Below are 10,368 nucleotides of genomic sequence, written 5' to 3' on the forward strand. Positions count from 1 at the left end.
TCGATCCGATGCTCTCTCGACCCTGGGCCGCTCCTGGCGTCTACCTGATCGCCTGTCTGTATGATAGCTCGGGCGCATTTGCGCCGCTCTCTCAGCTGAGAAAGCTTTTTGGGACGCGCAGCAATAAGTTTGCGCACGAATCTGGTTTCTATGACGAGAAGAATGGCCTGCACCTCTCTACTTCGAGTCAAGCGTACGGCACATTGTCTCGGCCTGTAAGGTCTTCCGGCTCATCATCGTCTGGCCTCTCGTCCGAGTCCGAATCGGATCCTGACCACAGGAACCAGCATCGCAGCTCCGTACAACGACACACCCGCTCCAAGACTCTACAAGACACGGAAGAAATCGCCCCGTCACGAAGGTCTATACGTATCAAGCTACACAGCGAGGAAGGACTTCGAAAGCACCGAAAGACACAATCTGCTAGCTCACAGGCCAAACGCAGTGACGGCACCGCCGTGGCCGATATTTCTGCCCAGCTCAAGTCGCCGACATCACCTGCTGGCGCTTTGACGAAGTACCCGAGAACACCAGCACCACCTCGCCCCCTTATTCCCCGCCGCCAACCATCTTACCTCAACCTCGAACAAACCGATCGGAAGCACCAGAAGACACTGATCCTGGATCTTGACGAAACATTGATACACAGCATGTCTAAGGGAGGCCGCATGAGTACTGGGCACATGGTCGAAGTCCGTCTAAACCAGACCTATGTCGGCGCCGGAGGGCAGACGTCGCTGGGGCCGCAACACCCCATTCTCTACTGGGTTAACAAGCGGCCCTATTGCGATGACTTCTTGCGCAGGGTAAGGCTCGCTCGCTAGATACACAGCCCAGTACATGCTGACGTTGGGCATCCAGATCTGCAAATGGTACAATCTTGTAGTCTTCACGGCCTCCGTGCAGGAATACGCCGACCCTGTCATAGATTGGCTCGAGTCGGAGAGGAAGTTCTTCTCGGCTCGTTACTATCGCCAGCACTGCACGTTCCGACAAGGTGCCTTCATCAAGGACCTGAGCTCTGTCGAGCCCGACCTCAGCAGGGTCATGATCTTGGACAACAGCCCGCTGAGTTACATGTTCCATCAAGGTACGATCTGTGGGGTGTCTTTGGGTTTTTTTCTTCTTCTTCTTGCTGACCTATTCTTCTCTACCACGTAGACAATGCGATACCCATCCAAGGCTGGATTAACGACCCGACGGACAACGACCTTTTGCATCTGGTGCCGCTTCTTGAGGGTCTGCAGTACGTGTCGGATGTGCGGGGCTGCTGGCGTTGAGGGGAGGACGGTCAGCACATGGCATATGGCATAGTCGTTGTAATGACAAAAAAGGGGCAGGCGGAGCGTGAGAAACTTCAGCGGCTTCAACTACGTCTGAAGGCGATTGAATGTGTGTATGTATACCAACAGCGGTGTTGTAGGTTTCCGGGAGTGAAACGGAGTTTCCGAGCGGGTGGGCGCAAAGAAACCAGCATTCAGGGACGGACGGCAACGTCGATAAGCTGGTTCTGAGAGCGGGTTTTGTTCAATTGTTATTCCAGTTTGTCCATAATGCAGCTGAACGACACGTGATTGTCTGTCACGTATGATCCTCCTGGACCTGGAAAAGCTGCATCGACGAGGGGCGGAGGCTCAGGGGACTATGCCGGCCTTTGCTCAACCTGTTTCACGGACAACCTCGTGAAGCACGACGGGGCATCCGACGTTCCTGGGCTAAGGTGCCCCGGGTGCAGCAGAAAAAGCAAGGGTGTGTGTGGGGAGGCAGACGGCCGAGCAAGGTGCAAGGAGGACCACTAAAGGAGAAGAAAGATTAGCGTGCAATTGTGATGCGATGACGCGATGGTACCATCATGCTGTTCTATTAACGAGCGCCGAAGCCAGCAGGGAAAAGTGGCATCGGAATGCGATGTGGATTCACTTTTCGTCTCGAAACAGAAAGACGGCGGGAGATGGGAGTTTGTGGATATGCATCTTGACGTTGCACAGCCACAAGCAAGGAAATGAGCCTTCATCAAGCATCCTCTCCTCCTGGCGTCCCGGGTCAGATCACGACGCCACTTGCTGTGAGGTGAACCTGTCAGGCATATCAGCTACTGGGGCCTGAAATGAGAGGTGAGGGCAGGAGTATAAGCTCCGATGGGCAATCGAGGATCGGCTCGATGGAACAGACAAGGCCCCTGCTGAGTGCCCTGGCAATGAGCGGTTTGGGGCGGGCCAGAACATCATTGCGGGAGCTGGGGCGTGGGCCAATGACGGATTCGTGGGGCGTGTGGGGCACACGATGTTCATCCAGCTTGAGCCAATCCAGACCTGGCGCAAGCGGAGGGCTGGGCAGGGAAGTGAGTGAGTGAGCTGGGGGGAGACGTGAAAGTGAGGTGGGCTTCTGAAATCGGTTATGGTGACATCATTGCACAGGTGACGACACTGGCTGGTTTGGGGCGGGTGCGAGCAGCTTGTTCCCAGCAATGCGCAAACCAGCCGCGCCCCCCTTTCCCCAAAGCTGTCCCCTAACCAGCGGCGGGTGGTCATTAGCAGCGCTGCTGGATTGACCGATCCCGGCTGCGGTACACGATCTGTTGCCCGTAGCGCCTGCCTCAGCCATGTACACTACCTTCCAAGAGGGGTTCCCGAGGTTACCCATGTCATTCATGTTTTGGAGCCCAGGTCACGGGCTTGAGGGGCAAGGGAGCAGGCCGAGTAGGTAGGTAGCCAGCAAGAGCTCCTGCCCTGTTGTGCATGTGTGACAGCCTGAGGACGACGGACGGGGAAAGCTTTCCAGCTGCCACCCCATTCCTCACCTTCTCCCATAAAAGCGTGCCGCGTCCCCTCGTCAGCCGGCTCTCTCTTTCCTGTCACACCGTCATAACGAACAACAACGATCCTCACTACCAATCCAAGATACCCTAAAACACCAGCCAACATGTCTCTGCACTGTAAGTCTTGATTCTCCGAGGATGGACATCCCTGCTTGGCACATTGGCTGCGATGCACTTGTCGATGATTTCGTCGCTGCCTCGAGGTGTTCCAGCATCATCACATGTGGATGATGGTGGCATCCGTCCGCATCATACGACCTCCCCTGGACAACAGTCATTCTAATGTATCTTCGTCAGACCTCCCCCCCGTCAAGCCTTCGGCCATTGCCCTCGGCACCATCTTCAACCACACCGCTGAGCTTGCTAGTAAGTTTTTCCAGGCTATACCCCGCACCGCCCTCTACTCCGTGATCACGCCTGCTCACATGAGATCGTTCAGTCCTCAGCCCCCTCTTCGGCCAGACCTACCAGCGCGCGAAGGCTGCCAACTCCAAGGAGGAGTTCGCCAAGTCCAAGGAGGCTTCCTCCGCCGCCGTCGCCTGGGGCACCTCCCTCGTCGGTTCTGCCCTCCAGGCCTACGGTGTCGGTGCTCTCATCAACGCCACTGGTACTCTGTCTTACAAGGGCGCTTCTTACCTCGGTGCCCTGATCTTCGCCGCCACTGCCGCCCCTGGTGTATGTCTGCCCTTGCTCCATTTTACTTTGAAATCCTCCTAACACCCTGCCCAGTACATCTCCGAGGTCTTCATCGAGAAGCGTGCTCTTGACACCGTCGGCGTGAGCGTTCTTGCCAAGGTCTTTGAGACGGTTGGCCTGTCCGTCTTCCTGACCTGGTGGGGCACCCGCACCAACCCTTTCGAGTAAGGGATAATTTTGGGTCGTTCCTTTAGTCGGAATACCAACAGGGAAGCCTGGCCAGCAGACGATATAAGTCAGCAGCCTGCACCCTATGTGATTATAGTCTGGGACTTGGAAGGTTCAGGAGTTTAGAGATAATGAATTGAGAACTTGCCTCTAACCAATGGATGCCTGCTTCCTGTCGATTGCTATGTGTCTCCCCCTTGTAAACCATTGGATGTAATTGGCATTCGCGTAGCGTGCGCAAGAGCGCCTCTAGCATACATGTACCACAACAGTCTTGCCAGTGCTACTCAGGCAGCTTGAAAAACATCACATCACATGAATGAGCTATCAATATGAACAAATAGTCGTCATATTTTGAGTACGAAGCAATACGCGACACCAAACGCCGGTCCCATCCGTTATGTCCCTGTCGCGCGACATGGCCAGGAGGTATAATACACCACCATACCCACAAAGCTGCCTGGCAGTCCTGAACACTTCCTCTCGCCCGCATCTATCGACGCACGCCGGCTCACGGGCGGCAGTACCCGTCAGCGGCCAGGTTCCTCTGTCTTTACTCTCCTCTCCGGTTTCCAACAGCCTGTCTCAGACATCCGTCGGCGAGATACCTCATGCCCAGAAAGCCTGCCTCGCCGTCTCCTTCTGCACGAGCTTGACGAGCGCATCGTACGACTCCTTAAAGTCCTCGCCATCGTCCTCGTCGTCCTTCTCCTTCTTCTCCGCCTTCTTGGCGCCAGCAGCGGACGCCGTCTCCATGACCATGACAACGGAAGTCGGACGCTTCGTCTTGGCGGCGGCGCCGAGCTCGGCGCGGGAGGGCACGAAGATGTAGGGCACGTTGTGGTCCTCGCAGAGCACGGGAAGGTGGGCGATGACGTCCATGGGCGAGATGTCGGCGGCGATGATGAGAACACCGGGGAAAGAGGTGCGGCCGGGAGCGGCGGCCGGGGACTTGCGGAGCGTCTTGACGACCTCCTTGACGCCGCGCTTGAGGGTGTTGTTCTTGGCGGCTGCGGGGCAGAAAACAGATCAGCAGTTGAACGTGTGGGTGGTCGGCCCAAGAGTCGCCGGCTTCGCGCCGGACGTTTGATCCAATGGGTGTTTAGCTACTCACACTTGCGGATCGTCTTCATGATCTTCTTCATGGCCTTGTCGTCGGCCAGCGGCACGGCGAAGGGCACCGTGGCGCCGGGGATGATGGGGCCGACCTTCTTGACGGCGCCGTCAGTCTCGACGACGGGCGCCCCGGCGGCGGGGGCGGCATTCGGCCCTGTATGTGCTCATCCGGGGGGGCGATACGAAAATAACGATCTTCCATTCTTATCGTTTATGTACTTTTTGACCTTTAACAAAAAGTCCGGCGTCAGAGGGATTCTGATGATTATTCTCCTTTCTTTTCAGGGCGCTAGGACGCCATTTTTGCGACTGTCAAGGCTTATCTAACGAAAAATTGGTTCAAGAATGCGGGATCTGGGAGAATTTGGCAGGACGGATCTTCAAGGGTGGGCTTTACAAGTCGTTTCGTGGTATCGTCGCTGGGCGCAGCAAGTACCAAAGGAAGCTCGAAATTTTTCCCTTTGGATTTTTTTGCGGGGAGCTCGTGTGCCCGCCAATTGGAGTCGGCGCTGGGTGGAAGTATATCCGGGCCGAAATTCTCGGTGAGGTAAGTCGGCGGGGAACCGTCGGTGAGTCGGACGACTTCACGTGACTTTAATGAAAACCTGAGTGAGATGCCATGCGTCGGTTTCTGGCCCTCGGAGCAGCGATTTCAGTCATATTTGCCAGTTATCCCTTCTACTAACGCCAAAAAGCTGCTGCCAGTTGTTGGTTCCTGTGCACAACTCATCTCGAGTGGGTGTGCCGCTCTGAACGCGGTTTGACGAAGGACCCAGTACCATCTCACCAATGAGAGGCTTCGGGTTGCTAATGAGCGAAGTTGGCTGCCTTACGTTTTGGCAGATTTGCCTCATGAAGCAGTGATGTTTATACAGATAGCGATTTGACAGGTAATGGAGTTCTCTGCCTGCAAATAGAGCTCTTTCGTCAATCCGTAGGAAACCACCGCGCACTGAGGCGGATGCGCAAGGAGTTGAGGATTTTATGTTACCTTATGAAGCAATTCACATTAGCAGCCATTGACAAATATGTCAGCGTTGCATCCACCACGCAACGAAAGTAGCAAGATCCTATCGTCTGTATGCGTCACTCAATTGGAATAGCTCTACTCCCTCCCCCCGTCGCTCAGCTGATGTACAAGTGTTTTGACACAAGGGTCTCGCCGTCTAATCATTCATCCTCTGGTCGCTCCAAATTTATTCCTCCTCGTCAGCGAACTCGGCCAGACCGGCCTTGGAGTTCAGGTACTCGTTGCTATTACAAGTTAGTAAACCCATCTCGCAGCGCTCCACGCGCAGAGCGTGTCTGGCAAACGCACCGGTGAATGGCCCAGTCCATGGCGTAGTAGGCGACAACCAGAGGAGGGACGACGTAGAGGACGGAGCCGCGGAAACGGCGGAAGGTGTTGAACACGGCATCGTGGCCGGCGCCGGCGAAGGGGTTCTGGCGGTTGGCAGAGACACCGAATGTGATGATGCCACGCTGCTTCTCGCCACCTGTTTGTTTGTTTGTTAGAAAGGTGTTTTCTTGAATATTACCACTCAACTCCTGGCTTGTTGCGTGTAGAGCTGAGCGGTAGGCTCTCCATCGTCATCGAAGTCTGCTGTCCCGCGTGTTTCTGACGAGCTTCGAAATCCAATGTCCATGGTATGACGTTGTGCCGTTGCGTCGTTGCGTCGGGGGAAGAAAGGCGGTACTAACCGATGTTTCCCCAATCGCCGAGGTAGCTGCGAGGTCAGTCAGCATTGAAACTCGAGAGAACAATTGGCAAACAAAAGACCCGGGGAATCGTCAGTCACGACTGTTCGCCCTGGACGAAAAGCCGCACAGCGCCCGGGCCAATTGCGCCCAGCGCAAATCGTCTTACTGGTTGAATTTGCCCTTGGGGACGCCGCCGCCGCCGAGCAGGATCTGGGAAGGTCTCATGTTGTCGAATCGGGGGAGTGACGCACGAGGTCTGTGTCGGGGATCGAAGGTGCTTGGAGTGTCGAAGAGGATCAATCGGGTGAGGTTCGAAATCCTGTCGAGGTTCTTGCCGAAGTGCACCCGAAACGGTTTAGCGCCCCCTTTGCTACAATGGCCCCGGTTTGTGTCACCTCCGGGCGAGAATTTCCATGACGGGTCGGCGCTGAAGCACCTTCGTAAGCTCCGCCTCAGGTTCGAACGTGTGCGTGCAACTGGAGCTTTTGAGCAGTGCAGCTTCAAACCTTCCGACAGCCGATCACCAGCTCCTTCTCCTGTCTTAATCGCACCGACCCCGCCGACCACAGTCTCGCTCTATCCATCGCGCCGGTGCCGCAATTCCTTCCACAATGGCCGCAGCTCTCAACTTCATCTCCAAGGCGGCAGTGCCGGCCTTTTTGGGTGCCAGCCTCCTCTCAACCGCCATCTACGATGTCCGTGGCGGTTCCAGGGCAGTCATCTTCGACAGAGTGCAGGGTGTGAAGGATGAGGTCATCAACGAGGGCACTCACTTCCTCATCCCCTGGCTGCAGAAGAGCATCGTTTTCGACGTGCGCACCAAGCCCAGGAGCATCGCCACCATGACGGGCAGCAAGGACTTGCAGATGGTCAGCCTGACGCTGAGGGTGTTGCACAGGCCAGAAGTAAAGGCGTTGCCCAAGATCTACCAAGTATGTGCCCTCTTAGTCCCGGCTTGTTCATTCAGAAAATTAGAGGTCTAATCACTGGTTTCCGTTTCTCCAGAATCTCGGCGCCGACTATGATGAGCGTGTCCTCCCCTCCATTGGCAACGAAGTCCTGAAGTCCATCGTCGCCCAATTTGACGCCGCCGAGCTGATCACCCAGCGCGAGGCCGTCTCCCAGCGCATCCGCTCCGACCTCACCCGCCGCGCCGCTGAATTCAACATTGCTCTCGAAGACGTATCCATCACCCACATGACCTTCGGCAAGGAGTTCACCAAGGCCGTCGAGCAGAAGCAGATCGCCCAGCAGGATGCCGAACGTGCGCGTTTCATCGTCGAGAAGGCCGAGCAGGAGCGCCAGGCCAACGTCATCCGTGCCGAAGGCGAGGCCGAGAGTGCCGACGCCATCGCCAAGGCCATTTCCAAGTCTGGCGACGGCCTCATCCAGATCCGTAAGATTGAGGCGAGCAGGGAGATCGCGTCCACACTGTCTTCTAACCCCAACGTCGTGTACCTGCCTGGTGGTGGCAAGTCTGGCGGCAGCCAGATGCTTCTGAACGTTGGCCGGTAATCAGCTTGGTGGATGATATTTGTAACAGTATTCAGGCCAAAAGGTGGCCGCGGCTGGACGCCACTTAAATGAGTGTAATTCTACGTATATCCCCTTTCCAATATGTGCTGGTTATGAAGAAGCAGTCAGGGTCCCCTCTTCCCATGATCTGCCTGTTGGCTGTTTCTGCTAAGCGCATGAAACACAGCTACCAAGAATGAAAGACGTTGGGCCAAGATGTCATACGATACATTGCGCATGTCACTCATATTATACAAGCGAGGATGGGGTCGACGTGCGAATTGTCATTTTTTTATTGCCCAGATGTGGCATGAACTACCGAATAGCTCGCGGGTTCCGCGATCATGTCAATGTGGCTAGCCAGGACGACCGGCATCGCTACTACCGAAGTGATCCTCGGGGCGACATTGACGTTGAAATCAATGTGCAGTCTCTAGGAACTCCACAGTCAACTTGGTGTCGTCAATTCCACCGTTGGCGCCACTGTTCGAAGCGTCCTTCGGTGGAACCATGTCACCTGTAATCTTCTCCAAAGTCCAACCTTTGAATCGCATGTTCTGCCACTCTTCCATGACCTTAAGCAGAGCCAGTTCTCCGGCAGCTCGAGCATCCTCCGCCGAGTCGTGTCCCTGGATCTTGCCTCCTGTCTCCATCTGGATTTTGCGGTTCAGCAGCGTTTCCATGAGCATTTTGAGGCCATGTCGATAAGGTAGGCCGTGCTTGTGCGGGTTCAGTAGGACCGTGTCGACGAGTGTCGGGTGGATGATGCGGACAGAGTTTAGATCGTTTTCCAAGCCATGCCCGATGAGGGGTGTATTAGGGGCGAGTAGAGAGAAGAGAAGGTCGCGTGCGGCGTTTGGTGATGGAACGATTCTCAGCGCAGCCTTCTGAGAACCGTCCGAATTTTTGGTGTTGGTGTTCATGGCGACGGGGGGTATCTCCATGCTGGTCCAAGGCTGAGCTCGTGACATGTCCTCGGGCCAAACACCCGAGAATCGGGAGTTGAGGTCGAGGATTTCGCCCAGAGGTTGCACGAGGACATCCAACATGATGTCGCCGCTGGGCCAGGCAGTAGCCGTTAGACGGACGAGCTCCAGCCCGTTGACCGTGTAGCACATTTCGCAATCAAAGCAGACGGCTCTATCCGACGGCACCGACGGATTCTCTGGCGTTTCGGCAAAGTCCATGACCGCAGCCAGTCGTTTCGGATCAGTTACCTTGAAGACGTGATGCGGGGTCTCGGTGCAGCCAACGGAATCTCCCACTTGTGTTCCACAGCAACGATATCTTTTTTGTTGCTTGGAGCGATCGCCGGGCTGACGTTCGGGGAAGTACGTCTTTCCATAGTGATGTTTGCATACGCCGCCAGAGGTAAGAGCACCGTCTGCGTCTCGGCGCCCAGGGAAGACTTGAAATCGTTTGTCGCACCGGTCACACTTTTCCCATCCTTGAGCAGCTTCAAGCCCTTGGCGTGCCTTTGCGATCTCTGCCTCTACAGGAGGGGTAGGGACATAACCGTGAGCGTCAAGACCTTTGATAGAGGTCACAAGACGGCGGAGTATCTGGACTTCTTGGGCAGGCTTCAGTCCCGTGATGAGGACCTTGGGGGTACCTGATGACTTTGCGTCTGGTCGTGATTTTGGGTTGCGGCTTTGGTGCTCATTTCGACGCTCTTCCGTCCACTCCCTGACGGCCATTCGTTTGTACTGCATAATCCGGTTTTTGACCACGTTGCTGTAGATAGTTGGCTTCTCCGTTGCGCACTTCTCTTCTTCGTCCAGTGCTTTCCAGATAAGGTGCTGGTCAGAGAGGACGAGTTGGCTGTCGTCTCCTTTTGCGACTTTCTTGAGTTCTTTGTTTAGTCGAGTGTACTCTTGATGAAGCATCTTCAAGAGTTGAACTCTAGTTTGGTAGGTAGCAGGGGACTTCTTGAGAAGGCGCGGGTTGAGTGTCTCTGGCTTCCTAGGCTTGGCGGACGGGGATGCTTCGGCGGATGTGGAGGTGGAGGAAGCATTGGCTGCGTGGGTTGCGCCGCCTTTTGATGATGAGGTGCCAGCGGACCCGGTGACCTTTTTGGTGGAAGAGCTTGTCACTGATGGTGTGTTGGTGGCAGAAGCGGAGCGACTCTTGGCAGGCGTGCTGTTGGGGTTTCGATTCAGCGAGGAGCGTTGCGCAACAGGTGGTCGTGATGTGGCTAGTCTCTTTGAAGATGGCGGTGAGATGGGACGAGCTTGCGTGGACAGGCTGCCATCTGTGTTCCGGGTTAGGACGACGGCTTTCGAGGCGGGCTGAGCAGATTTGGGAGGTTGTCCAGGGGTTGAGAAGGTTTGTGGAGGCGAGACGACTGCTCGGTT

At 55.7% G+C, this 10,368-nt stretch overlaps 6 protein-coding genes across 6 annotated transcripts in view; 3 read left to right on the forward strand and 3 right to left on the reverse strand.

The window, feature by feature from the left end:
• Positions 1-8: 8 nt before the first annotated feature.
• On the forward strand, positions 9-1,550 carry VDBG_00601 (nuclear envelope morphology protein; the record flags this gene model as incomplete). The annotated part of the gene is made up of 3 exons (XM_003008873.1): positions 9-806; positions 862-1,090; positions 1,162-1,550. The coding sequence occupies 3 exons, from the start codon at positions 9-11 to the stop codon at positions 1,278-1,280; spliced, it is 1,146 nt and encodes a 381-aa protein (XP_003008919.1).
• Positions 1,551-3,045: 1,495 nt separating this feature from the next.
• On the forward strand, positions 3,046-3,682 carry VDBG_00602 (conserved hypothetical protein; the record flags this gene model as incomplete). The annotated part of the gene is made up of 3 exons (XM_003008874.1): positions 3,046-3,184; positions 3,258-3,493; positions 3,548-3,682. The coding sequence occupies 3 exons, from the start codon at positions 3,046-3,048 to the stop codon at positions 3,680-3,682; spliced, it is 510 nt and encodes a 169-aa protein (XP_003008920.1).
• A 609-nt stretch (positions 3,683-4,291) lies between these two features.
• On the reverse strand, positions 4,292-5,458 carry VDBG_00603 (H/ACA ribonucleoprotein complex subunit 2; the record flags this gene model as incomplete). The annotated part of the gene is made up of 3 exons (XM_003008875.1): positions 4,292-4,692; positions 4,797-4,952; positions 5,404-5,458. The coding sequence occupies 3 exons, from the start codon at positions 5,456-5,458 to the stop codon at positions 4,292-4,294; spliced, it is 612 nt and encodes a 203-aa protein (XP_003008921.1).
• Positions 5,459-5,994: 536 nt separating this feature from the next.
• VDBG_00604 (cytochrome b-c1 complex subunit 8) lies at positions 5,995-6,724 on the reverse strand (the record flags this gene model as incomplete). The annotated part of the gene is made up of 4 exons (XM_003008876.1): positions 5,995-6,052; positions 6,117-6,294; positions 6,500-6,525; positions 6,666-6,724. The coding sequence occupies 4 exons, from the start codon at positions 6,722-6,724 to the stop codon at positions 5,995-5,997; spliced, it is 321 nt and encodes a 106-aa protein (XP_003008922.1).
• Positions 6,725-7,110: 386 nt separating this feature from the next.
• Positions 7,111-8,113, forward strand: VDBG_00605 (prohibitin-1; the record flags this gene model as incomplete). Its single annotated transcript, XM_003008877.1, has 2 exons — positions 7,111-7,431; positions 7,505-8,113. The coding sequence occupies 2 exons, from the start codon at positions 7,111-7,113 to the stop codon at positions 8,012-8,014; spliced, it is 831 nt and encodes a 276-aa protein (XP_003008923.1).
• A 320-nt stretch (positions 8,114-8,433) lies between these two features.
• Positions 8,434-10,368, reverse strand: part of VDBG_00606 (RNA exonuclease) — a gene marked incomplete at both ends in the record, with an annotated part of 2,125 nt that continues 190 nt past the window's right edge. Inside the window, one exon of the mRNA XM_003008878.1 lies at positions 8,434-10,358. Within this exon, the coding sequence (XP_003008924.1) occupies positions 8,434-10,358 (1,925 nt within the window). The remainder of the gene's footprint in view (positions 10,359-10,368) is intronic.

The sequence above is a fragment of the Verticillium alfalfae genome, genomic scaffold (genome assembly GCF_000150825.1).
Source record: "Verticillium alfalfae VaMs.102 supercont1.1 genomic scaffold, whole genome shotgun sequence".
In the NCBI taxonomy this organism is placed as follows: Eukaryota; Fungi; Ascomycota; class Sordariomycetes; order Glomerellales; family Plectosphaerellaceae; genus Verticillium; species Verticillium alfalfae.